This window comes from Mesoplodon densirostris, chromosome 3 (genome assembly GCF_025265405.1).
Source record: "Mesoplodon densirostris isolate mMesDen1 chromosome 3, mMesDen1 primary haplotype, whole genome shotgun sequence".
Classification (NCBI taxonomy): domain Eukaryota; kingdom Metazoa; phylum Chordata; class Mammalia; order Artiodactyla; family Ziphiidae; genus Mesoplodon; species Mesoplodon densirostris.
Window position 1 is genome coordinate 11,945,155 of NC_082663.1, and position 25,812 is coordinate 11,970,966.

General features: G+C 38.7%; 1 protein-coding gene across 1 annotated transcript in view; it reads right to left on the reverse strand.

Moving 5' to 3' along the window:
• DNAH5 (dynein axonemal heavy chain 5) overlaps nt 1–25,812 on the reverse strand; it is a 276,356-nt gene that overhangs the window by 43,528 nt on the left and 207,016 nt on the right. Inside the window, exons 56-64 of the mRNA XM_060092732.1 lie at nt 22,170–22,401; nt 20,419–20,533; nt 19,989–20,165; nt 14,424–14,627; nt 10,594–10,773; nt 7,065–7,202; nt 3,064–3,199; nt 2,187–2,503; nt 883–1,038 (exon numbers count right to left, since the gene is read on the reverse strand). Of these exons, the coding sequence (XP_059948715.1) occupies nt 883–1,038; nt 2,187–2,503; nt 3,064–3,199; nt 7,065–7,202; nt 10,594–10,773; nt 14,424–14,627; nt 19,989–20,165; nt 20,419–20,533; nt 22,170–22,401 (1,655 nt within the window). The remainder of the gene's footprint in view (nt 1–882; nt 1,039–2,186; nt 2,504–3,063; nt 3,200–7,064; nt 7,203–10,593; nt 10,774–14,423; nt 14,628–19,988; nt 20,166–20,418; nt 20,534–22,169; nt 22,402–25,812) is intronic.

Genomic DNA, 25,812 nt, shown 5'->3' on the forward strand with positions numbered 1-25,812 from the left:
TAAAAAGGAAAGTTAAAAGTAATAAAACAGAGATACACCTTACTGTGTGCTTTTTGTATAGGATCCAGTATTGCTTTTAACAGCTATGTACCTGGAGAGCATCTGTATACTAAAAAAGAAATGGTCATTAGGCATTCACAGGGCTTTAAGCCACTAGGATGAAAGGAAAGAAGGATGGGAATAAGAGAGGAAGGAAGGGAGAGAGGGAGGGAAGGAAGGGGGTAAGGAAGGAAGTTAATTCAATATACACCATACAATATATATAGAATTTATCACCAAAATTGTTGTGATCATACCGCAGAAGTGAGATGGATTCCCCACCCAAAATTTGGTTCAGAAGTCAAGACTGATGATGTCACTCATGTAACAAAAAGATATGAAGATGTTTATTATTCACAATGAGACTTTCTGGAAATATTAGGGTAGGCTCCCACACAGGTCCACAAAAAACCTCACTTGAGAGAGTAGGGAGGGGAAGCTGTTTAAGGGTTTTATGGTGGTTACCCATTGGGGCTGGGATGAAGTTTCCCAGACACGTCATGAGCAGAGAGCTGCATGATTTGAACTTCCCACCAGTGCCAAAGGAGAGTGGACCCACGTTTTCTTACCAGCTTGCCCAGACTGGGGATGGAAGGGGAGAGGGTCATGATGGGGCTTGAAAACTGTCCAAAGTCAACCATCACAATGGAGTCAGATTTTATTATACAAGTGAAGTAGATATTCCTAAAAAGACTGCTCTTGATCCCAACTCAGGAAGTGTAGAAGAGAAAAGCAAATGCCTCGAATTTGAATTGCTGCCCATTGAGAAACTGTCACCTATGTCACATTTACCTGGCCTCATGGTAAGTATTCTGCACACTGTCATCTATAGGTTTAACCTACCTTAAAGGTAGACCCGGTCTTAATGAAGTTTCTCTCCAAAACATTATCCAGGGCTGGATCTAGTTCCTCCGCAACATCTTCGATAAGCAAGGGCCTTCCAAGAGAAAGACTCTCCTCTAGGTGGTTTCTGAAGTACTTGTGATTTAGAGATGTGATCTAAAAACAAGGTCAAAATGCTGCTCCAAACTGTTTCCATTCTTCACCTTAGCAAACCATCCAGCCCTTATTTATTTTTTTTAATTGAAGTATAGTTGATTTACAATGTTGTGTTAGTTTCAGGTGTGCAGCAAAGTGATTCAGTTATACATAATTTTTTTCAGATTCTTTTCTCTTATAGGTTATTACAAAATGTCGAGTATAGTTACCTGTGCTCTATAGTAGGTCCTTGTTGGTTATCTATTTTATATATAGTAGTGGATTTATGTCAATCCTAAACTTCTAATTTATCCATCTCCCCCACTTTTCCCCTTTGGTAACCATAAGTTCGTTTTCTATGTCTGTGGGCCTATTTCTGTTTTGTATATAACTTCATTTGTATCATTTTTTTTTACATTCCACATATAAGTGATATCATATGATATTTGTCTTTCTCTGTCTGGCTTACTTCACTTCGTATGATAACCTCTAGGTCCAGCCATGTTGCTGCAAATAACATTATTACATTCTTTTTTATGGCTGAGTAATATTCCACTGTATAAATATACATCTTCTTTATCCATTCCTCTGTTGATGGACACTTAGGTTGCTTCCATGTCTGAACTATTGTAAACAGTGCTGCAATGAACATTGGGGTGCATGTATCTTTTTTAATTATGGTTTTCTCCAGATATTTGCCCAGGAGTGGGATTGCAGGATCATATGGTAGCTCCATTTTTAGTTTTTTAAGGAAGCTCCAGAGCACTTGACTGCATCATTCCCTTTTACTGACAAGCAAGTAAAGGTTGTATGGCAATGTTGCCTTTTCCTCACCACCACCATATTTGTGACAAATAATCATGGAATAATTATGAAGTGTCTTTATAAAGTGCTGTACACTTAATGTGATATAGCTCCACCCTGCTCTGTTTATGAATGAGGGCCCTAGGCCCTAACAGAAGGGAGTCTGAAACCTTTGAAAGACGGCATTGGAGAGATCAACAAGAATGCAAATAATGTAATTTTTAGAAATCATTTCTAAATACTAATATTTAAATATTAATAATAAAATTATTTCTAAATATGAAATATTTCTTTATTCTCAGATAGTTGTTGATCTGGGGCACTAAAATTGATTAGTAGCATAAATAGACTCAAACCCAGATTACCTGGAGTTCATTTTGGTTTTCTTTATTTTTAACCCAGATCTTCCCTTGAGTCTGTGGATCTATTAACAAAGGGTAGTGAGATGCCTTTGTGACAATAATTCCATTTTGAATGGACAGGTCATCGTTTGGCAGGCCTTGGAGGTTCCATTCACTAATGGTAGGAGCATCAATCAACATCTCATTGAGGTTTAGATTGTCTCCAAACGGAATTTTCCGGGCTTTCATTTCCTTCTGCCAGTCATTCAACAGCAGATTGCGAAATTCTTGGTTAAACGGACCAGAATAAGATAGGAAAGCTGTAGCCAACAACACATCCCCTAAAACGGAAAACGAAACATCACTGAAATCCTCTGTGATTAGCCCCGTAATTCTGCAGAATGTTAGAAATGAAAAAAAAGACAACCATTCTTTCAAACTAAATTTCAGAAACCAAATTGTAACCACAAGTTGCTGTGTCTTGTGAATAGCAGTAGCTTAGTTCATTGTTAAAGAGTCCACATGGTCCACCAAGTAATAGCTGCTAGTAGTCAAGCACCGGATTATGTTGACTCTTGTTGGATATGAGAGGATGATTTCTGAGTTTAAGAGATACACCAAAACCTCAGAAGACAGAGCCTCCATTCTAAGTGACCTTGATCGATATGGCCATTCACTCGTAGAATTCAAAAATGACCTGATAATAAGAGGTTGAAATCTAATAAGCATTGCCTAAATGCCAGACCAATATTCATCCTTTTGAAATAGCTGGACACACACACACACACACGCAGAGGAATTTGAAGTAATAGAGCGCTGATGTGTATTCTGATTAAAGCTTAAGTTTGCTCGCTCCCTATCATAGTCAACACGTAATTTCATTAATAAGGGAATTACATACCTACAAGTCTTTTAGTTTGTGCAGCAAACTCCTTGCTTTGCTCTGTCCATCTTTCTTTTTCCCCTGCCAGTCCCCCGATCAGCGCGGAAGCGGTCTGCATTTTATGTCTGTACCTCTCTGCATCTTCAAGCAAGGTCTAAAAACAGACAGAACCAGAAGAAAACCTTTGTTCAGATAAATATAGCCTGGAGCTCAAAAACATAATTTTAAAACATCATATGTTATCTTCCTTTCTGAGATATGTGAGCCACTTATTCCACAGGAAGCATAAGATTCCATTTCTGTGGGTCTGTCTCAGCCCAGCCTATGTCTTAAGCCCTATGTATGGAACATAGATGGATTCCTCAGGAGGGACCCTGAGCCAATGGGCAAACCCTCCCCAGATGTTAATAAACTGAGAAATAATGGAGATTTGCATCATTTATGATTTTTGTATCAAAAAATTAGAAATAAAATATCAGCATACATGCTAATATCACATAGCACAACAAAATGTAAAGAAATGTATATCCCTACTTAAAAATGAGGAATATTTCTCATGTTAAAGTTCTAGCATCATTACTGCTTTGTGTAACTCCACATCCCCTTTTACTTTAGGTGAAACTTTAGATTATCTTCAGGTTGTGAAGTCCTGAAGCTCATTCACAAATTCCAGCCACACTGACTTAGTAGGTCCCTCCCTGCTGCTCTTGTGTCAGTAAAAGACCTTTAACCGGACTTCCACACACTATTGCCATTCAGGGCTTTGTTCTTAAAAACAAATGGTTCCATTTCTCTATGTTGAAAAGACAGCTTCTAATTCTACTTGTAAAAATGTATACTTATGGTACAATAATGGATATGGCTAAAGATTTAGCTACGTGACCAGTCACTGGAAGTTCATGTATAATATTTATATATATTTATATAATGTACATATGGCATATATATGTTAAATGTCTAATAGAGGATAATTTACATAGATTATGGTATATTGTGAACAAGAATGCTCTGGAGCCATTAAAAATAAAATCATTAAGAAAAATAATCATTACGTTAAAGAAAAACAGTCATTAGCTAAAAATTCAATTTATAAAGCAGTATGTACTCAATTATCTGCTACAATTTTACATGGATTTTAAATATATGTAAATCAGGCATATGTGCAGATATGAAATGATAAAGAGTAAAATATCTTTAGGCTTCATCTCCAGGGTTACCTATGTGTATTTTCTATAAGGAACATGAATTGCTATCATAATAATAACACAATACAGCGTTTTTCAGAAGCAAGATATTTGTTCCAGTTTGTTCTAGTCTACTCTGTTTTCCTTCCCGCTAGAGTTAATGCAGAAAACCCCAAATCCCAGCTGAGAGGTGTACCCGCACATCGACACCATCCATATTTGTTTGTTTGTTTCTCCCCAAGAAGAAAGATGTCAGCTGGAAGTATAATACGACATCATTTACTTCTGCCTACCTTTAAAACAAACTTTTCACATGACAGATATTTTTAATGAGTTATCCTCCCAAAGTTCCCCATCCCCACTGCCATGTGGCCAAATAAAAAATGGCCAACCCCTCCCCTCCTGGCTGTTGCTTTCTGGAAACCCAGGATCCTTTGGGGGATTGGGAAATGGAGGATGGGAGAGGAGCAAATGGGCACACAGGAGTGAAAAGCAGATTTCCCCTCCAAGTCTGGCTAGGGGAGTGTGCAGAATTCCTTGTGCTCCGTGGGTAGTGCCTCCCGGCCCTCTCTCTCCTAGTGCCCCAGAGTCTGACTAGCTTCCCAGAGGCCCTGTGGAAGCGGACCCTCTGCAAAGGCACTGACTGCCCTGTGCACAGAGCAGCAGGACACACACCCCTCCAGGGACTGCACAGACCTGGTTGTGAGGTTGCCAGTCGTGACCATGAGCTGTAGACTTGAGAGCCCTCCCCTGGCCTCTGTAGTCTGTAACCCCCTGGACTCTCACAGAGCCCCATGGAGAGAGAAGGGGCAACACAATGCCTAAAGCTCAAGTTCACTCCAACATGTTGGGAGAAGGTGGGCACACAGCCAGATTTTGTTTTCTTAATGAAAAACATTTGACATTTGTTGAGATCCAAGTTTTAAAGTTAGAGCCACACCTTTAGAGTAGCCATTCTTATGTGGTCCTTATAATTGCTTACCTAACAGATAGTGGATATTCAAACACAAAAAAGTTTATTGAGCGAACTAATGCAAAATTGTTAAAACTGAACCATAATAAAATGGGGCCGGAAAAATATTTTTACAGTATGTAGTAGTGCTTCCCGATATAAGTGAGTGTCTAAATGGTAGAAATTAACGTGTCTTCCTCACAGTTTCTAAAGTAGACGCTCAAATTGAAAAGTTAATTTTCTCTTCATATGATGGTAGTAAATTTCATAGAACATAAATAACAAACCCAAATAGGTGCTATACAATTACTTCTCTAAAATTTCTGAAAAGCTCTTATTTTGTTTTCAGGAGACTTATCTTTAAGAGGAAATACCATACATCTTGCATATAGTGAAACTGAAATGTTTATCTAAATTCCCTCATTGGGACCCCTATAAGGGAACAGACTATCAGAGCAGGAATCTCAATCCAGCCCAGTGAGGGCTGAGAAGAGGCAGAGGTGGGTTCCGTATAATCATCAAGGAAAGAACAGAGAGAATCTAGCTCTTATTTATCAAGCACAGGTTTTCTCAGAGGCAGATACAGATTTTGTGAGGCCAGATGCTTATCTAAGCTGGGGACCACTTTAAAAAAATTATTCAAGAATTTTTACAAATACAAAATACCAAAGTGAACATGTAAATGAGAATTGGGGAAAGAAATCACTACAAAGTCCTGATAGTTGAGAAATTCAGGTACCTTTCCTCTGGGATCTCTAGGTATTTGATCTGAATGCTTACACACAAATGCTTGTCAATTATAATCTGGTTTCCCCTCCCCACAGAACTCTCTACAACTCCCAGTAATCCCAGCATTCATGGGGCCTGTGCAAGTGAGAGGCCATAAAACTTAAGCTACATTAGGTTTATGTTAAATCTGCCTCTATTACCAGAATGAAGGAGGCCCCAGTGGAGCCAGAATGAGTATAAATCAACTAAAGAGCTTGCTGCCCAGTGGAGAGGAAATATACGAGTCTTGATTCTGAAATGTGCTAAAGCTACAAACATGCATAGGTTGAGAAGGCTATAGGTGGTCATTGTCACTGGGACACAGCCACGTGGTCAGGCACATTGGTCCAGCAGAAAGACCCAAGTAGACATCAGAAGATCAAGGTCTAATCCAGCCTTATGACCAACGCCCATGACCGGGAGCCCTCCTCTTGTCCTCTCTGGGCCTAAGTTCCTTTCTTTAAAATGAGAGTAAAATAGGGCTTCCCTGGTGGCGCAGTGGTTAAGATTCCGCCTGCCGATGGAGGGGACATGGGTTCGTGCCCCAGTCCGGAGCGGCTGGGCCCGTGAGCCATGGCCGCTGAGCCTGCACGTCCGGAGCCTGTGCTCCACAACGGGAGAGACCATAACGGTGAGAGGCCCGAGTACCACAAAAAAAAAAAAAAAAAAAAAAAAAAGAATGAGAGTAAAATTAAAATATCTACCCTGCCTACCTTGAAAGATTCTTTCAAATATTAAATGAGATAAAGTGGGAGGACGTGATTTGAAAAATATGTTAAAAATGCTGCACAGGATGCTATTAGCCTCACCATTAATAAGGAAACTCAGAACATCTGTGTTCCAGAAGTAAATTCTGTTTTGGCTGAATATCCTGACCTCTCACCAAAGGTCCTCGGTGTCCGTTAGAAACAAACTCCAGGGCTTAGCGAGGGAGTACGTGCTGTGTATGTATGTATGTATATGTGTATTGTATTGTATATCAATTAAATGAATCCCTGCTGGAAACCAAACCCTTGGAGAGAGAAAGCAGGAGAGGAATAAAGGGCTGACCATAGCCAGGAGGGCCTGTGACATCACCACCCGCCCCCAAACCCCTACGGCAAGAAGACAGGGACCTGCTTTTCAGTCATGGCCTGTTCATACTCGGCCTGCACCACATCCAGCTCGGCTTGCCTGTCGTCCAGCTCAGCCTGGGCCTTCTGCAGATCCTGCATGGCCAGCATGTAGCGATTCTCCTGCACCACCAGGTTGGCCTGCACGGGACACACACAGGGTGAAGGGATGGGCGACAAACCGAATATCCAGCATGTCGGAGTCTGAGAGCTCAGCAGCCACGGGTTACACGTGTTCTTTGAGCCACCCCTAGACCCCTCTCAAATTGCATGGTGAGGAACAAACCTTAACGTGAACTTGACATGTTTGTAAGCAGAAAATTATAATTCATTAGAAGAGAGTCAGCAAATTTTTTCCATAAAGTGCCGGATAGTAAATAGTTTAGGCTTTGGGGGCCAAGAGGCAAAATCAAGACTATTGTTCAGGTACTTAATTTAAAATTTCACGAGCCATACAAATACAGGTGGTGGGTTAGATTTGCCCTGAGGACCACAGTTTGCCAATCCCTAAATCAAAACATTGTAATATTAAATGTATATAGGCAAATCACGGAACATTTTACTATTGAGTTGTAGAAAAAAAATCTGAATATTTAGAACCATCTGCCTAGCAGGGCTCATCACTGTCAATGAGGATGTTAAAACAAGACAAAGGATGAAACATGATTAACCACTGAATATAAAGATCTAGGTTTTACGGGTGATGATGGACTTGATGGCATTCCCGTCGTTTGCATATATTGCTTGCCATCCAGAAAAGAACAGATACTTGAGCTGTGACCAAATAATAATATTTGCTTTTAGGGAGCTACTAAAAAAGACTCAAAAGACATAACCAAAAGCAATATTGGAAAACATTGAGGTGTAGAAAGTAGTCCATGCTTGCAGGAATTAAAATCCTTTCGAAACAAATTTGAAATCGATGTTCTCCCTTTAAGTCTTACTAAAGTAACCCACTAATGTCAAGCTATTGCAGCCCCAAAGATCTTGAATATTTTCTAGGACTTTACTCAAGAGGGAGGGGGATATATATATACATATAGCTTATTCACTTCATGCTACAGGAGAAGTTAACACAACATTGTAAAGCAAGTATACTCCAATAAAAATAATAATACGAATTTTTTAATGAAACTCTCAAAAGCTACTAATCAAAGGGTATAAAATCTTTCAAATCCAGCTGCTCGCCTTAGGAGCCACAGGACTCTATTAAGATTACTTAAACTCTGCAAGCCTCAGTTTGTCCATTAAGATATTGAAAAACTACTTCCTAGGATTTGTGAGTGTGTGTGTGTGTGTGTGTGTGTGTGTGTGTGTGTGTGTGTATTACATAAAATAACATAGGTAAAAACCCAAGTCTGGGACCTGGCATATAAAGAGAGTTTGATAAATAATACAATAGAGGGCTTCCCTGGTGGCGCAGTGGTTGAGAGTCCGTCTGCGGATGCAGGGGACATGGGTTCGTGCCCCGGTCCGGGAAGATCCCACATGCCGCGGAGCGGCTGGGCCCGTGAGCCATGGCCGCTGAGCCTGTGAGTCTGGAGCCTGTGCTCTGCAATGGGAGAGGCCACAACAGTGATAGGCCCGCGTACAGCAAAAAAATAATAATAATAATGATACAATAGATATTATTATTTTTATTATCCGTGTTCAGTATTTAAGACTCTACTGTTGTTATGTTTTGTTTACGTAAACTAACATTTACTGGTTTTCACAGAGTGTCCAAGGAGAAATCTCATATGAATGAAATTGAATAGAATCTAAATTGCTACTCTTATAATTAGATTTGTTTGTTTACTCACTACTAGAAGTCACTTGGCCAATCTATAGGAATTGTAAGATGAAAGAAGAGTCCCTCACTGTCTCCTTCACTAACTAGTGGTGAAGAGGTTTCCACAGGAGTTTAAGGAGTGTCCTCAATCTCTCTTTACTTGGGAAGCAGGAGTTCGCAAGTGAAGCCCCTCCAGGAATAAGTGAAGTTAGAGCTCTTGGTCTGTATTTCTTAATATATTGAGCAGAGCTGCCGATGATAACCTGCCCTTTCTTTGTCTTCTCCTTCCCTCTAAGCAGTGAATGTGTAGCATCTACATAACTAGATTTATTTTTCTGACAATGGCAATTAGGGGAGACCTGACAATCTGAAGACTCCCAGATTCTGGATGCTCCTAAGGACATAGGGAGCACTCCCAGAACAGGCTTCTCAGAAGAGAAGCATAGGTTCCAGGCACAAGTAAAAGGTCTCCCCTCCTGTGTTCCCTTCACTTCCTACTGTAGGACCTATGTTGTCCTGGGACTGGGTGGAGCCTGAAATGTACAGAATGTAAGGGAGGAGATGTCATCGTTCTTATGTAAGCCTTGCTCAGAGCATCCATTATTTTGTACTGGTTTCAGCTCATTTTATTTAAAGTAACTACAACAAAATAAAAACTCCCCATTGTGAATTCAACTGTAATTCCCTTAAAGACACTTATGTATGCTTACCCACTGGAAAAATTTGCAAAGGATGCCCTGTACTTTTCACTGGATATGGTTGTTATAATTCAGTCACTATCAGAATGTCCGATTGTGAGCTATGTTGGAGTCTTCAGTGGTCCCCAAATCCACAATGCCCAACAGCATGACATCAACTATTTGCTCTAAAAATCTCTGAGCCAAATGAATCCCTTCTCTTCTAAGTTGCCCTGGGACCCCAAGGGCCTCCACCACTGAATAAATGGCCCTGATATGGGAACAAAGAGAAAATAAAATGGGACTTGCAACTGTATCCCTATGTTCTTTTCATTCTTGATTATTTTTAGTGTGATTATTAAGTTCCTTGGGTAGTTTATAAGTGTACGTGGATTTTAGTTGATGGTTGAGCAAGATCAGACTTACAAAAAGCAAAATAATCAACAAAGCCATAACGTATGAGTTCTGAGGCATCAGTATGTCATTTTCAAGACAGGTACTTGCCTCTCCATCTGCTAAAGACTGAGTGTCACTGAATGCTGGGGGGGATGTGGACAAATGAAGCTGAGAAATGCAATTACTCAAAGGGAAACACTGGTATGCTCTCAAATCATCTTAAATAAAGGATGATATTCAGTTTCTTTCCTGAGGGACAAAAGAGGCAGAGGGAATAAATACTATGTTGTCCCTGCAGCCAAGACCAGACACCAGTGACTGTACCCACCCTGCCTCATTCACAGGAGTCCCCGGCAGGAGGTCTTGGACATTGTTGGTGGATCCTATGCTAGAGTTTCCTGTGTTTCTTTTTTCAAGTTGACATTGTGGGGGAAAAAAGTGTGCAGCAGCCCACAATGGACTTAGTACCCTTGTAGAGAGTCCATGCTTAAGGCTCAGACAATACTGACTGGAGTTGGATTACAGAGGAGAAAGAAACATCCTATGCTCGGCCTGTCTATCGCTAGCTCTCCCCGTGGGCTTGGGTACAATAAAACCTGATGCTTCTGTGTTGCATGAAAGACGAGCCCAGCTGACCCAGAGACCCCCCTGCCGGCACACATCCTGCAGTTCCACCGAGGAGGCTTACCTTCAGGGGCAACACCTCTCTGTTTATAGAAAAGAAGGAAGCCATGGCCTTGGTCCAGGAACAAAGCCCTGCTACATTCCCACATACACGTTTAGCAGTTTCAGTGTTGTAGTCTGCCATCTCAAAGTAAGGATTCAAAAATTCTATCACTTCTTCATTGATTGTGTCTTTGGGGAATTGCTATGGAAGAATGGAGTAAAGTAAAGTCAAAATACATCTTTCCATGAAGCCATAATCACATTATGCCCACAATGCCACTGAAACAGTTAAAAAACTGTTAAAACCAAGAATGGATGAATGATATCATATTTTGTTGATATTTCAGGTTATTAGGCAAAACTCATATATATTTAGGCATATGAAATGGTACATATATTTAGCATTGTATATGAAAATGTAAAGCATTTATATTTAGACATAAATATTTAGCATTTAGCAGCAACCAAATGCTTAATGCATTCAGAGGGAGGTTCTATTAAACTCACCTGAAATGTGAAGAAAATAATTTGGACATTAGGCCTTCAAGGTGATGAATTAACTTTTAATCGTAGAACTATCAGGATTATGAGAGAATTGTGCTTTTCTGGAGGGATAAAATTTTAAAATAGTAGCAGAAATGCATTATGAGTGCCTTTCTGCATTAAGAGAGAAGACTGACCAAACAATGAAATTGGATCTTTGAAAAGTGGTGTTTGATCATCTAACCGAGGATAATTAAATATTTTCCAAGCAGAAAGAAATTTAGCACCTAAATAATTCAGAGAAATAAGCCTTCATGGAACATACATAATACAGAGCAAAACACACTTTCCTTCAGACCTCTTTAAATGCAAGTTTCTTTTATGAGACTTGAAAAATAGTGAAGCCAGAAGAATATCTGGGAACAATAGAAGGATGGTGGTGACAAAAGGCAAATAGCAAGGTAGCTTCCAAGAGCAGTGGCTTTGCACCAGGTATATAAGGGAAGTGCAATTCCACTGCACATTTTTCAGTGGACGCTTTTTAAGCTCCCCCCAACCCAAGGACCACACACTCACAGTCTGATTGATGACTACCTCCTATCCATTCAAATAGCATATTATTCCTTCATGGTGGCCCTTACATCACAGAGGCTTATATTTTAATTATCTGAAACGAGTCTGTATGGCCCACTGGTTTCAGAAGCTACTTGGTGTTATAGCTGCTGTAAGGCGCCTCACAAGATGCTCTGGCCATAGCAGCCACTTGGGCAGTGATAAATTAAAAACTGAATGAAAGACGGTGCTGAAGTTACTGCTTGGGTTATGGATGGGGGATGGGTATTCCCAGTTAGTTGTCTCAAGATCTAAATATTAAAGATAAAACAATATAACTGCCAGAAGAAAACACAAGCATTTATGCTGCCTTAGAGATGGACAAAGATTTCCTAAGCAGAACACAGAAAGCACTGTAAGGGAAATATTGATAAAATGGACTATACTAAACTTAAGAATATCTCCTTATCAAAAGACACCATTAATGGAATGAACAACTAAGGCAGAAAGTGGGAGAAGATATTTGCAAACATATAAATGACAAATTACCCATATTTTATATATAAATTCTACAAAATAATAAAAAATTTAAATGTACAGGAGATCTGTACATCTAAATGTACAGGCACTTAACCAAAGAGTTCCCAAGGGGCTCATAAACTGATGAAAAGATTTTCAGCATCATTTGTCATCAGAGAAATGCAAACTAACCCACAATAATAAGACAACACAACAAACCCATCAGAATAGCTAAAAGTAGAAAATGGTTAAGACATGGAGCAACTTATACACTGCTTGCGGGTATGTAAACTGATACAACAATTTTTGAAAACTCTTTGGCACTATCTACTAAGGCTGATTAAATGTATAACCTAAGACCCAGAAATTCCACTCCTGAGTGGAATTCTATAGAGCCAATAGAAATGAAAACATGCCCACTAAATGACCAATATTCATAGTAGCTTTATTTATAATAGCCCAAAACTAGTAACGTCTCAAAAATCCATCAACAATACAAAGACAAACAAATTAAAGCACATTACAGCATTTCACGCTGGTGTTGGTAGTTGGTAGATATAAACTTATGAGAAACAATTACTAAATTTTCAGAAATTTTACAGACTTGTTAAATACAGCCAATTATTTAAAATTAAATTATAAAAACTTACAATTAAATTTTGAACAAAAATAATGTATAGTCAAAAGTCATCACCTTCTAATTATTTTGCTGAATTTTACTATCTACATTTTTGAGGTCATTTACATTTATTGTATCTACCCAGTGGGACTACCTTATCACAGCATGCTACCATGTACCTCTTCCCAACTCTACATTCAGCAACATTATTTTGGCAGCTTGAAATCAGCCATTGTGGGGATATTTACACTATGAAAATTGGCAAACACTACAAATCAGAGCTTTTTCTTTTTTCTCACCAGAGAACCAATTGTTAAACATTTGTCACACACTATTGCATATTCATCTACTGGAAAGCTGTGTAGCAATGAAAAAAGAATGAAATACTGTCCTGTGCAACAATAAGAAAGAATCTCACAGAAGTGTTGAACGAAAGAGGTCAAAACAAAAGAGTTCATATGATATGATTTCATATACGTAAATTTCAAAACAGGTGAAACTAATTATCGGGATAAAGGTCAGAATAATGTTTATCTTAGGGGAGATAACTGACTGTGTTGGGACACAAAAGAGATTGCTGGGGTCTGGAAATACATACCTTGATTTCAGTGTTCATTAATAGGTATAGACATATGTAAATATTCATTAAGCTATACCCTTTTTTAATTAAATTTTTATTTTATATTGGAGAGTAGCTGACTTACAATATACAGTTTAAATTTGTGCATTTTATCATATGTAAATGTTACCTCATAATAAAATTTAAAAGATACAAATTAATACTCAAAAAATTACAATTGAGACTTGTGAAATAAAAATATATGTATTCATATGCAAATAATATATGCACATATGTTTGAGTTCCTTAAAATGATTTTTTTTAACTTTTACTGAAATATGTTGCTGATGATGTTTTAATATGCCTAAAATCTGCCAAGAAAAGCTCTAATACTTACAATGTCTTATATTTGACAGAGAAATTCTACTCCGAAAAAATATGTAAATATAAGTTGAAAATATGTATGTAGAATATTAGTCAGGCTTAAAACAGAAGGAAATTCTGCCATGTGTGACAACATGGATGGACCATTATGCCAAGTGCTATAAGCCAGAGGGAGACAAAGCCTTCATGGTGTCACTTATAATAGTCCAGCTCATAGAAGCAGAGAGTACAATGGTGGTAGCCAGGAGCTGGGAGGAGGAAGAAAGGGGAAGATGTTGGTCAAGGGTCAAGGGTCATTTATGCAAGATGAGAAGGTCCTGGGGACCTAATGTACAGCAATGTGAATATCGTTAACAATACTGTATCGTTTACTTGAAATTTGCTAGGAGGGTAGATCTTAAATGCTCTCACCACAAAAAAAATGGAAAAAAAAAAAGGAAAAAATGGTAATTATGTGAGGTGATGGATATTTAATTGGCTGTTTATTGGATTTAGTGGATGGATTTTGGTGAAATCATTTCACAATGTATTAACATATATCAAAACATCAAGTCATACACCTTAATTATATGAAAGTGTTATTTATCAATTATACCCCAATAAAGATGAAAAACATTAGTAAGTTAAAAATATGTCCACAGAGTAGATTCTCTTCAGAAACGTCTTCTATTAAAGGACCCAGATACTCTAATGAAGTCTGAGTCCCCTCCTAGCCCATCATTATTGAACCACCAACCTGTAAATTCTGTAAAAAGTTTCCTGCAGTCATCAGTTTTAAAGATTCCTGCCAGGAAGGAATTGTACAGCCTTTTCCCAGGTCAATTTTCACTGCATTGACTTTCTTCTGAAACAGCAGCAGCACGCAATCCATGATCCTCATGATGAGATGAGGGGGTCGGCCCAGCGTGCGGACAGTAGCAATGTCAGAAGGCTTGATGGTCTGGGGAGGAAAGGAGGTCATCACCCAATCTCAGACAAGAAACGTGAAAACAAACCTTTACTCTCTAAAGGCTACTACTTCAACAGAGGAAAGCAAGCATTTTTAAGTTTGATGCAGTCATGGGAGCTAGATGCAGAGTTAATCCCCAAGAAAAACCACACATCCCCCAAAGTTCACATTTTTACAATTCAAAGTGACAGCCAAAGGAGATATAGTGAGAGACGTGTTTGCCAGCTGATAAGGAGCTGTGACTTCTCTAAAACTGTAACGACAACTTAGCCTCAGAAAAAAACTTATCTGAAAGGAAAAGAATCGTCAGCACTTAAGTAGATTCCAGGGATTCTAAACCAGGAAAACTCCAGAATTTGCAGTGCTTTTTTTTACTCATTAGTTATGTAGGTCAAGAATCTGCCTCTCTCTCTTAAGACTTGTCACCGGGGACTGACACTAGTTGTAGCCTCAGGGCTGCCAGATTGAATAATTCAGGGGTTTCTTAGCTGGAAACTAACCTTTAAATGATGGAACTTGAGCAATAGGAATTTCACTAAGCTCTTAGAAAAGTTCTGTTCCATTTCTAGTACAGAGATTCTTATACAGAAAATTACTTAATAGTCACCTAGACTTGTTGTAGTCGATAACTGTTCTATAAAACTCTTTATGGAATAAACACTGGAAAAATATTAAAGATAAGCATATGACACTGTCTTATTTCTAGGACACAGTGTACATTCATTCGTTCTAGGTCTTGAAAAACCTTCCATCCGATTTGTATTGGCATCCCTCCTGTCAAGGAAAGGTACACTACCCCCTTCGCATCAAAGCTAATGATCTTTTCTCTGAGAATTGGGACAAAAAAGAAGAAAACCACTGAACTTGGTCATTAGGAATGGAACTATCTACTTTGAAAAGGTTTGTTCCAACACACTAGCATTTGTGAATTCTAGACAGCTGGAAGTGAAGGGGAATTTGTGGTAAAGAACTGGAAATTGCAGATAGACCTTAATTTGAGATGCTTGGCTATATAAAAGAAAGGAGAGAAATATAATACCTGCCAATAGAGAAAGAAAGATCAAATTAAAGTGGATATAAAAGAGCTGTGCATACTTATTTCATTTTAGCTTTTTATTTGTTTGTTTGTTTTAAAATTTACTTTATTGAAGTATAGTTGATTTACGATGCTGTGTTAGTTTCAGGTGTACAGCACAGTGATTCAGTTATACATATATATGTAATAGTTTGCATCTGCTAACCCCAAACTCTGAATCGAACCCTTCCCCACCTCCCCCTTGGCAGCCACAAGTCTGTTCTCTGTGTCTGTGAGTCTGTTTCTGTTTCATAGATAATTTCATTTGTGCCATATTTTAGATTCCACATATAAGTGATATCATACGATATTTGTCTTTCTCTGTCTGACTTACTTCACTTAGTATAATAATCTCTAGGTCCATCCACGTTGCTGCAAATGGCATTATTTCATTCTTTTTTTATGACTGAGTAGTATTCCACTGTATGTATATACCACATCTTCTTTATCCATTCCTCTGTGGATGGACATTTAGGTTGCTTCCATGTCTTGGCTATTGTAAATAGTGCTTCAGTGAAAACTGGGGTGCATGTATCTTTTCAAATTATAGTTTTCTCTGGATATATGCCCAGAAGCAGGATTGCTGGATCATATGGTAGTTCTATTTTTAGTTTTTTAAAGAACCTCCATACTGTTCTCCATAGTAGCTTCACCAATTTACAATCCTGCCAAAAATGTAGGAGGGTTCCTTTTACTCCACACCCTCTCCAGCATTTATTATTTGTAGACTTTTTGATGTTGGCCATTCCAACCCCTGTGAGGTGGTACCTCATTGTACTTTTGATTTGCATTTCTCTAATAATTAGTGGTGTTGAGCATCTTTGCATGTGCCTGTTGGCCATCTCTATGTCTTCTTTGGAATAATGTCTATTTAGATCTTCTGCCCATTTTTTGATTGGGTTGTTTGTTTTTCTGATATTGAGCTATATGAGCCATTTGTATATTTTGGAACTTAAGCCCTTGTCGGTCTCATCATTTGCAAACATTTTTTCCCTGTCTGTAGGTTGTCTTTTTGTTTTGTTTATGGTTTCCGTTGCTGTGCAAAACCTTATAAGTTTGATTAGGTCCTGTTTGTTTATTTTCACTTTAGCTTTAAAAGGGGGAATTTTCAAACAGAATTGGGCTCAATTATGTTAGGTACCCAGGTAAAAAGAGTCCAGGAGAGGAGTATATCTGAAGTGCAACCTATTTCAGCTAAGTATGAGATTCCTGTTTTTTCCTGCAGGCAAAGCAATATGGCTGTTATATATAAATACATATTTATATATATTTATGTCAAGTCAGATGAGCATTGAGATAGGATGAGACACATTTTTTGCTGTTACCTTATTTGTTGTGTAGATTTACGTGGGCTGATGTCAAAAGAGAGTTTGGATGTACCCAGAACTTTCTTAGTAAAAATTAGTAGTACCAGACTTAAAGATTTCAAAAGGTCATAAAGAGGCAATAAAATGGAGACAGAACCAATGAAGGAAATTATTGAAAACCTCTCCTATATATCCCCTCACCTTACCCCTGTTCCCACACATTTCTGCATTGATGATTATGTTGAATATTTTAGTGGTAGAGAGTACTAAATTAGAAGGATACTGGAAAATATTTTATAATATCAAAACAAATGCTAATCTTTTAAATCTTGGGAAAATGTAAACGTGTAAGAACTGAGATAACCATATGCTCAGTTCCTATGATGCTATAAGGTATCATGAGTTCAATAAAGGTTTAGAAGGTACACAATCATCATCTTCTCTCTGTTGATCAGAGACTCTCGGTGAAGCCAGAGTACCTTAAAAGGGGCGGGGGGAGGATGAGGTCCAGGATCTTAAAGAGATATCTGCACCCCCATGTTCACTGCAGTATTATTCACAATGGCCAAGATATGGAAGCAATGTAAATGTCCATTGATGGATGAATGGACAAAGAAAATGTGGTATTTACATACAATGGAATATTATTCAGCCTTTAAAAAAATGGAAATCCTGCCATTTGCAATAATATGGATGGATCTGGAGGACATTATGCCAAGTGAAATAAGCTAAAAAGAAAGACAAATACTGCATGATCTCATTTATATGTGGAATCTAAAACAGATTCATAGAAGCAGACAGTAGAAGGGTGGTTGCCAGGGACTGGAGGAAGAAGCAAATGGGAAGGTGATGGTCAAAGAGTACAAGGTTTTCTACCATACAACCCAGCAATCCCACTCCTGGGCATATACCCTGAGAAAACCATAATTCAAAAAGAGTCATGGACCACAATGTTCATTGCAGCACTATTTACAATAGCCAGGACATGGAAGCAACCTAAGTGTCCATCGACAGATGAATGGATAAAGAAGATGTGGCACATATATACAATGGACTATTACTCAGCCATAAAAAGAAATGAAATTGAGTTATTTGTAGTGAGGTGGATGGACCTAGAGTCTGTCATACAGAGTGAAGTAAGTCAGAAAGAGAAAGACAAATACCGTATGCTAACACATATATATGGAATCTAAAAGAAAAAAAAAATGGTCATGAAGAACCTAGGGGCAAGATGGGAATAAAGACACAGACATACTAGAGAATGGACTTCAGGACACAGGGAGGGGTAAGGGAACGCTGGGACAAAGTGAGAGTGTGGCATGGACATGTATACACTACCAAACGTAAAATAGATAGTTAGTGGGAAGCAGCCACATAGCACAGGGAGATCAGCTCAGTGCTTTGTGATCACCTAGAGGGGTGGGATAGGGAGGGTGGGAGGGAGACGCAAGAGGGAAGAGATATGGGGATATATGTATATGTATAACTGATTCACTTTGCTATAAAGCAGAATCTAACACACCATTGTAAAGCAATTATACTCCAATAAAAAGGTTTAAAAAATTTTTTAAGAGTACATAGTTTTCGTTATGTGAGATAACTAAATCCTAGAGATCTACTACACAGCATAATGCCCATACCAATACTTTATCGTATACTTAAAATTTGTTAAGGAGGTAGAGCTTAAGCTGTGTTCTTATCACAAAAAAATAGTAATAACAATAAAGGGAGCAGAAGGAAACTTTGGGCACTGATGGGTATATCTATGGCCTTGAAGATGGTGATGGTTTCACAGGTGTACACTCATCCCAAACTCAGTGAGCTATACGCATTAAATACATACAGCATTTTATACATCAACCTTACCTTCATAAATTGGCTTTTTAAAAGTGGGGTGAGGGAGATGAGGTACCCATCAATCTGAGAGACTAAAAACCCTGGAGGACTTCAAGGATTAAGGAGGACAGTTTAGCCAGTGCAAGGAGGGATGGAGAAAAAATAAGGAAAGATATATCACATGAAAGAGTAGCATGAAAATTGGAAAGATAGAAAAAGAAGACAATATCTTCATTGTCTCAAAAGAGTAGAAATTATCTTATACAGTATGTTGTATATTGACTCAGAAAGCTTAAAGACTTAACTTGGATCAAAAGCATTTAGAAGTGTTTCAGGTGATGTGCTGAGAAGGTGATGAAAAATAATAATTACATTATCAAGTAATGATGCATGTTCAAATGAGGTTATATAACTTGAATTAGCAGTGGACAGATCAGCAGTGTTCCATTTCTTCAGCCACATTCTAAGCCAGCAATCAATAACATAAGGCAGCAGTTGAGTAAGACTAAAGTAAAAGCAATCGTGAGTCCAAAACGTCTCAAATTGGGTCTTCAAAACTCGACCAGCCCTTGAAGGTGTGGCCTATTTCACTAAACTCAACATATTTTCTCTGAACCCAACCTCTTTCCTAATTTCACCATTTCTGTTCTTGCCACACAATCGCACTGAGTAACTGTGTTGGAACTCTGACATTAATGTGGTACGTTAGCTCAGTAGTCCTTTATTTGGATAATTCATACACACACTCAGAGAATGTTGTATCTTACCAACCTACTCCAACGTCCACAATGAATGAGTGAAAAAAAATGTTATTTTAGAAATTTTATGTGACTTTCCCAATGTCACATAGCTTATTGGTTACAGAGTTGAGCTGAGAACCCAGGACTCCAGATCACCATTATATGACACTGCCCATCATTCATGAGTGAGGAAGATGAGATGTGAGGTGCCATGTGCAATATCTAAAAAAAATCAAATAACATCTCCAAGCAGAAAATGTTACTTGAAATCATTCCAGTAGAAAGAGCTCTCACCTGAAGCGGTAGAACATTTCCTTGTTGTTATTCATCTTTTCTGCCTTAATCTTCCTCCAAGGCCCTAAAAGGTGGCATCTGTTATATTACAAAGATATACCTGCAAGGCTGCTTCTGCTTCTTCTAACGCTGGCTTTGCTGCTTCCAGTTTTTCCTCAGCAATGGCTTTATCTTTAGAGATGCTGTCAACAATGGCCTGGGCTTTGTCCTTCACTTTCTGTACCTCAACTTTGACATTTTCGGCAGCCTGTGCTTTCACTGTCACTTCTTTTAAGACCTAATTTAATATAAAACAAAAAATTACATCAAAAATTACCAAAGACCCAGCTGGAAATGCACATTTTTGCCTTGATTTGTTGATTTTGTCCACTTACACAATTCTTCGTACATAGAATTAAGAGTATGGTATTCTAATGGAAATAAATAATTTGTACTTCCATGGTTATAATTTAGTGAAGGAGCATACATCATTAACAGTTATGAGCTGGGAATTCAAAATGAATAGGGTCCACATGTCAATGTCTACTCACTGTGTCGGCTTTATCATTGGCCATTTGGAGCTCCTTTTCTTTCACTTCCAATTCTTTGTTCAGGGCTGCAACAGACTCTGAAGCTTCTTTCAGCTTTTCCAATCCAGTATTCATTCTGAGATTAAAAATCCAAGTGGGGAGTGTAAAATGTGTGGTTCTTGGCCACATTTTCTAAGCACTGGTCTACTGATGTATATAGTAATGGTCATATTTGAAGAATAATGTATATACAATAGCAAACCCGAGAGGGCTTGAAAAAAAGAGTAAATGTCCAGGCTTGACTCCAGACTAAAGACATTTGTATGTTCTTCATAGACCATGTGTGAAAAGAGTAAGTCTGCTGAGAACACTGCATGATATGAGGAATGACAGTGTCTAGAATCTGTCTCATGCAGGAAACATGCTTAATGAACTTTAGCTCAAAGACAGTAGACTTCAAATGCTTGAAGTCTTATCATGGAGAAAGGAAAATAAATAACTTCTGTTTTTCTAACAAGACCAATGAAGTTAAAAGAAGAAAGATTTAGGATCAAGAAAAGAAACAAATTTAAAGCCATCAGAACAGCCTCGTGAGGGGCCCGACTGCCTGCTTGACTCTGAAATAATGTGATCTTAAAGATAGGAGGCCTCAGGGCTTCCCTGGTGGCGCAGTGGTTGAGAGTCCGCCTGCCGATGCAGGGGACACGGGTTCGTGACCCAGTCCGGGAAGATCCCACATGCCGCGGAGCGGCTGGGCCCGTGAGCCATGGCCGCTGAGCCTGCGCGTCCGGAGCCTGTGCTCCGCAACGGGAGAGGCCTCAACAGTGAGAGGCCCGCGTACCGCAAAAAAAAAAAAAAAAAAAAAAAAGATAGGAGACCTCAGACTCATTCAGTCCAACCACCCACCCAGAGGTCCCTTATGTAACAACCTTGGCTGATTCTTGGCTATATTCAGGCAGAAGATATAAGTGTGCAGAAAAGAGCAAGGCAGAGCGGGGAAATTGGGAACAAACTTCAGTAAATAGGGTGTTTACTATGCAGAGAACATAAGCATCAAGCAGACTTTTCTATCCCAGACACTCAGAATGTGCAGGAAGAAAGAGATGAGTAGAGCGGGGAGGGGAGGTCTGTATTCTCAGCTTTCTTCCAGGTCTACAGTTTCTATTATTGTCATTCAATATAGAAAGTGGGAGGCCACATGAAAACTTGGCAACATTTAATCCTACTGGGCAAGAATAAAGCCCCTAGCAACCAGGGAATAATCCTTTGAACAAACTTGAGAGGAAGGCTTCTCAGTCTCAGCACTAGTGGTACTCGGGGCTGAAGAACACTTTGCAATGGAGGATTGTCCTGTGCACTGTTAGGATGTTTAGCAGCATCCCTGACCCCTAACTCTTTTGATGCCAGTAGCACCTCTCCACCCCCTCCACCCTAGTTGTAAGAAACAAAAAGGTCTCCAGTTATTGCAAAATGTCCACTAGGAGCAAATTTGCCCCTAGTTAAAAGCTGTTGCTTTAAAATAACTTTGTATTTGGGGCTTCCCTGGTGGCACAGTGGTTGAGAGTCCGCCTGCCGATGCAGGGGACACGGGTTCATGCCCCAGTCCGGGAGGATCCCACTTGCCGCGGAGCGGCTGGGCCCGTGAGCCATGGCCGCTGAGCCTGCATGTCCGGAGCCTGTGCTCCGCAATGGGAGAGGCCACAACAGTGAGAGGCCCGTGTACCGCAAAAGAAAAAAAAAAAAAAAACTTTGTATTTGATCCTCACACTTACCTGTTGGCCAGAGTTTGCACTTCCACATGCTTTTCTCCATATATGAACTTATAGCCCTGAATAAAGGAGAGGTATGATTTGGGTGTCACATGGGTAGAACGTCGGAATCTCTGGAAATAATCAACACACTTCTCAGCTACCCCATCCTGGAAGGAGCCCATGCACTGGACCACTTCCTTCTTGGTTTCCAAACTGCAGTCAATATCATAGGAAGAGAGGAAGTGTTCAGACACTAGAAAGAATAAAGACAACAGCATGTGAAATATGAAAGAGAATTACCATTTTAAAAGTTAACGGGCTTGAGTCACAGATGTAGAAAACAAATTTATGTTTACCAGGGGTGAAAAGAGGCAGAAGGAATAAATTGGGAGATTGGGATTGATATATACACACTACTATATAGAGAATAGATAATTAATAAGAGCCTACTGAATAATGAAGAGAACTCTATTCAGTACTCTGTGATGACCTATATGGGAATAGAATCTAAAAGCAAGTGGATATATGTATATGTATAACTGACTCACTTTGCTGTACAGCAGAAACTAACACAACATTGTAAATCAACTATACTGCAATTAAAAAAAAAATTTTTTTTAAGTTGGGACTTCCCTGGCTGTCCAGTGGTTAAAACTCTTCGCTTCCAATGCAGGTGGCACAGGTTTGATCCCTGGTCGGGGAACTAAGATCCCACGTGCCATGCAGCGTGACCGAAAAGTAAAAAAAAAAAAAAGTTAACTGGATATTTATAGCCCCAGCTAGGTAGATATATGTCAGCATTTTTGGCCCCAGGCCTATGACATCAACAATTTTATTTTCCCTTTCATGTACAAAACTATAACAGACTTTAAGCCTATCATAATTCTTTGTTTTCTGGTACATGTACAAAGAAGTCTCTTCTACACAGCTGCAGGTTCTGGTCAGCAGCCAGACTGTTTTATGGTTTACGTAAGGACAAAAGTGGTACAAATAACTCAGAAACCAGTGCCCACCTGGTATTCATATTTAACAGCCCCATTTATTTTTTTTAAACTCAGAACCTGCCATAACCTTAATTCCCCCAGGCTCTGATTGCATTTGGCATGTGGAATGTTCATCACTATATTTTTTTATGCCTTGGCCATCTTATTCTTAAATGTGGCAGCTGGCCATCTGTAGTCAATTCTAATTTATGGTATCCTTTAAAAATGTATGAGTAAAAATCTTCTGTTGTAGACCTTTATCTTCCCAACAGTGCCAAACATGGGACCAGTTCTATGACAGTATTTCTTATTATAAGAATAGCCCATAAAGTCAGAGCTAATCCATCATCACATATACATAGAGTGTGTGCTAAGCACCCACCACTATGAAACTTGGTCTCCATCCCAAGGAATTTACAAGGGTTATACATAACCCAGTTAAAAATTATCACAACCATCTTTATTCATCTTAGAAGAAAATGGCCTACAGATTTCCTTTAAAAGTGCTAAAAGTATTGAAAAATGTGCATAAGAGCTGCAAATACAAATATGGCCAATAAGGAGGGAGGGAAAGAGAAGGAATGGAGTGAACAAATCTATCAGGTGATAGCTAGCAGAGAAATTAAAAAATAGTATCTTCTCACTGTTAGTAATTAAAGTTCTTAATGATGTAATTGTGGGGCAGTATTTACATCTATGTAAATAATAGAGAAAATGTATCAGCTTGGTTAAAAATACAGTTTACTGTAGATAATGAAAGGCAATGAATTAAGACACTCAGAAGTCATTTTTTCATGAGTTAAGCAACCACTATAAAGAACAATTTAAATTCTAGGAAGTTTAAGTCTGGTTATTGGAAACATATGAACTATTCTTGCCTATGACACATTGTTTGTAGGTTTTAACCACAATGGCAGCAATATTTACTATGTGCCAGGCATGATACCAAGTGCTTTACCTGGCATTACGGGATATTCTCAGGGACATCCCCACTTTCTGAAAACTTTCTTGTATTTACCATGTAATGATTTTTATCCTTACATGAACAGAAAGTATCAATAATGGTGACTTTTTTCTTTATTTAGCAAGTTGTCTTTTTAATGTCTCCAAAAAGTCAAAGAAAAAAATGGAATGGATTCTAAGTATACTTTTCCATATACTCACAATCTCTAATGCAGGAAAGGTTAAAAAAAGGATCAGTTCCTCTTAGGGTTACCCAAGCCTGCTGAGACTCAGACAAAAGGCATGGAAAACACTTTAGTCATCTTCAATATCCAATCACCAAGGCAGCAATGCCAGTTTTGGGGCCCAACTTTAGGCTGATGTCTGAGGTCAGTATAGATTATATCCTGGTATTGTTTGTTCACTTCACTTGATGTAGAATAAGGTGATGGATGTGTGGGATAGAAGGGAGTACAGTGGCCTCAGTCCCTGAATTTTGGTGCCCTCAAATTCCCACTTCATTTGGATTAAAAGGGCTGAAGTAATAAAGTGAGAAGGGCACATTAGTTGCCTATCCAGTAGCCATACCCTCTCTTTGTTACTAAAAGAATCTTGATTTTGCTCAGAGTAACAATCTGCCCAACTAAAAGTCTTTGATTCTCCAAACCCTCATGTAGCTGGGATTGACTCAGTTCTGGCCAAAGACATGCAGACAAAAGTCCCTGGGGAAGAATCCTGTCCTGACATAAAAGGTAAAGCTTCATGAGACACCAACAGACACAAAGCCTTGAGATGCAGCAGCCCTCTTGTGCCTATAAGAACAAGAGGCACACCCTAAGGATGACAGCTAGCTAGGAGTAAGGTCCCCACTGTCTTTGTTCTAGGCTGCACATCTGTGCGCTTTCTTGGTAGCAGGATAACAAACAAACAAACAAAACCTACTTGTTTATGCCACTACTGCTCTGGTTTTCTCTTACAGACAGATTCTTAATTGCTACATTCAGAAGGCAAGCATATCTAATCCTGGCAGATCCTAAATAACAAAACTTTATTAATTAATCCTTAGGATATCCTTAATTGATGGATATCACTATGTATATTTTATAGACAAGGAAAATGAAGCTTAGAGAAGTTTGCCTGTAGGTAGGAGAATTGGAATTCAAAGCCCAAGATGATGAATTCCAATGCCTACAGCACCTTGATTTAGAAATTCAAATACAACAAAACTATATAGAGTTTTTAGACTGTTAACAAACATTTTTTTCAATGAAGCCCGGAGGTCAAATATATCTTCTGATTAATGTGCTTCATAAACAAAATATGCTAGTTTTTCTGGGAAACAGTGGGAACTACGTGCTTGGTATTACTTTCTGAGTGGTTATTGTGTGCAGTTGCCTCATTTCTCTTTATGATACACCATTAGTTGTGAGCTGTTGCAGAAGCAGTGGTGACTAACTCCTAAGGCCAAAATCTTGTATAGTATAAATCAAGTAATAATTTTCAAAGAGGGCCACTTTACTTACATAACTAAAATGGCCTTCTTTGAAAAGAAATATATGCCATATATATGCTATTGATTTTGTTGAAACTTTAGTTACAAATAAGGATGGCCTACTTTAATAATAATGTGCTGATTTAAAACAGAGTCTAGTAGAACATTATTAATTATCTTTACCTTGGAGAAATCTAAATGAACTTAATTGATTTAGTAGTGACTTTGGAATCACAGTGTTTCATTA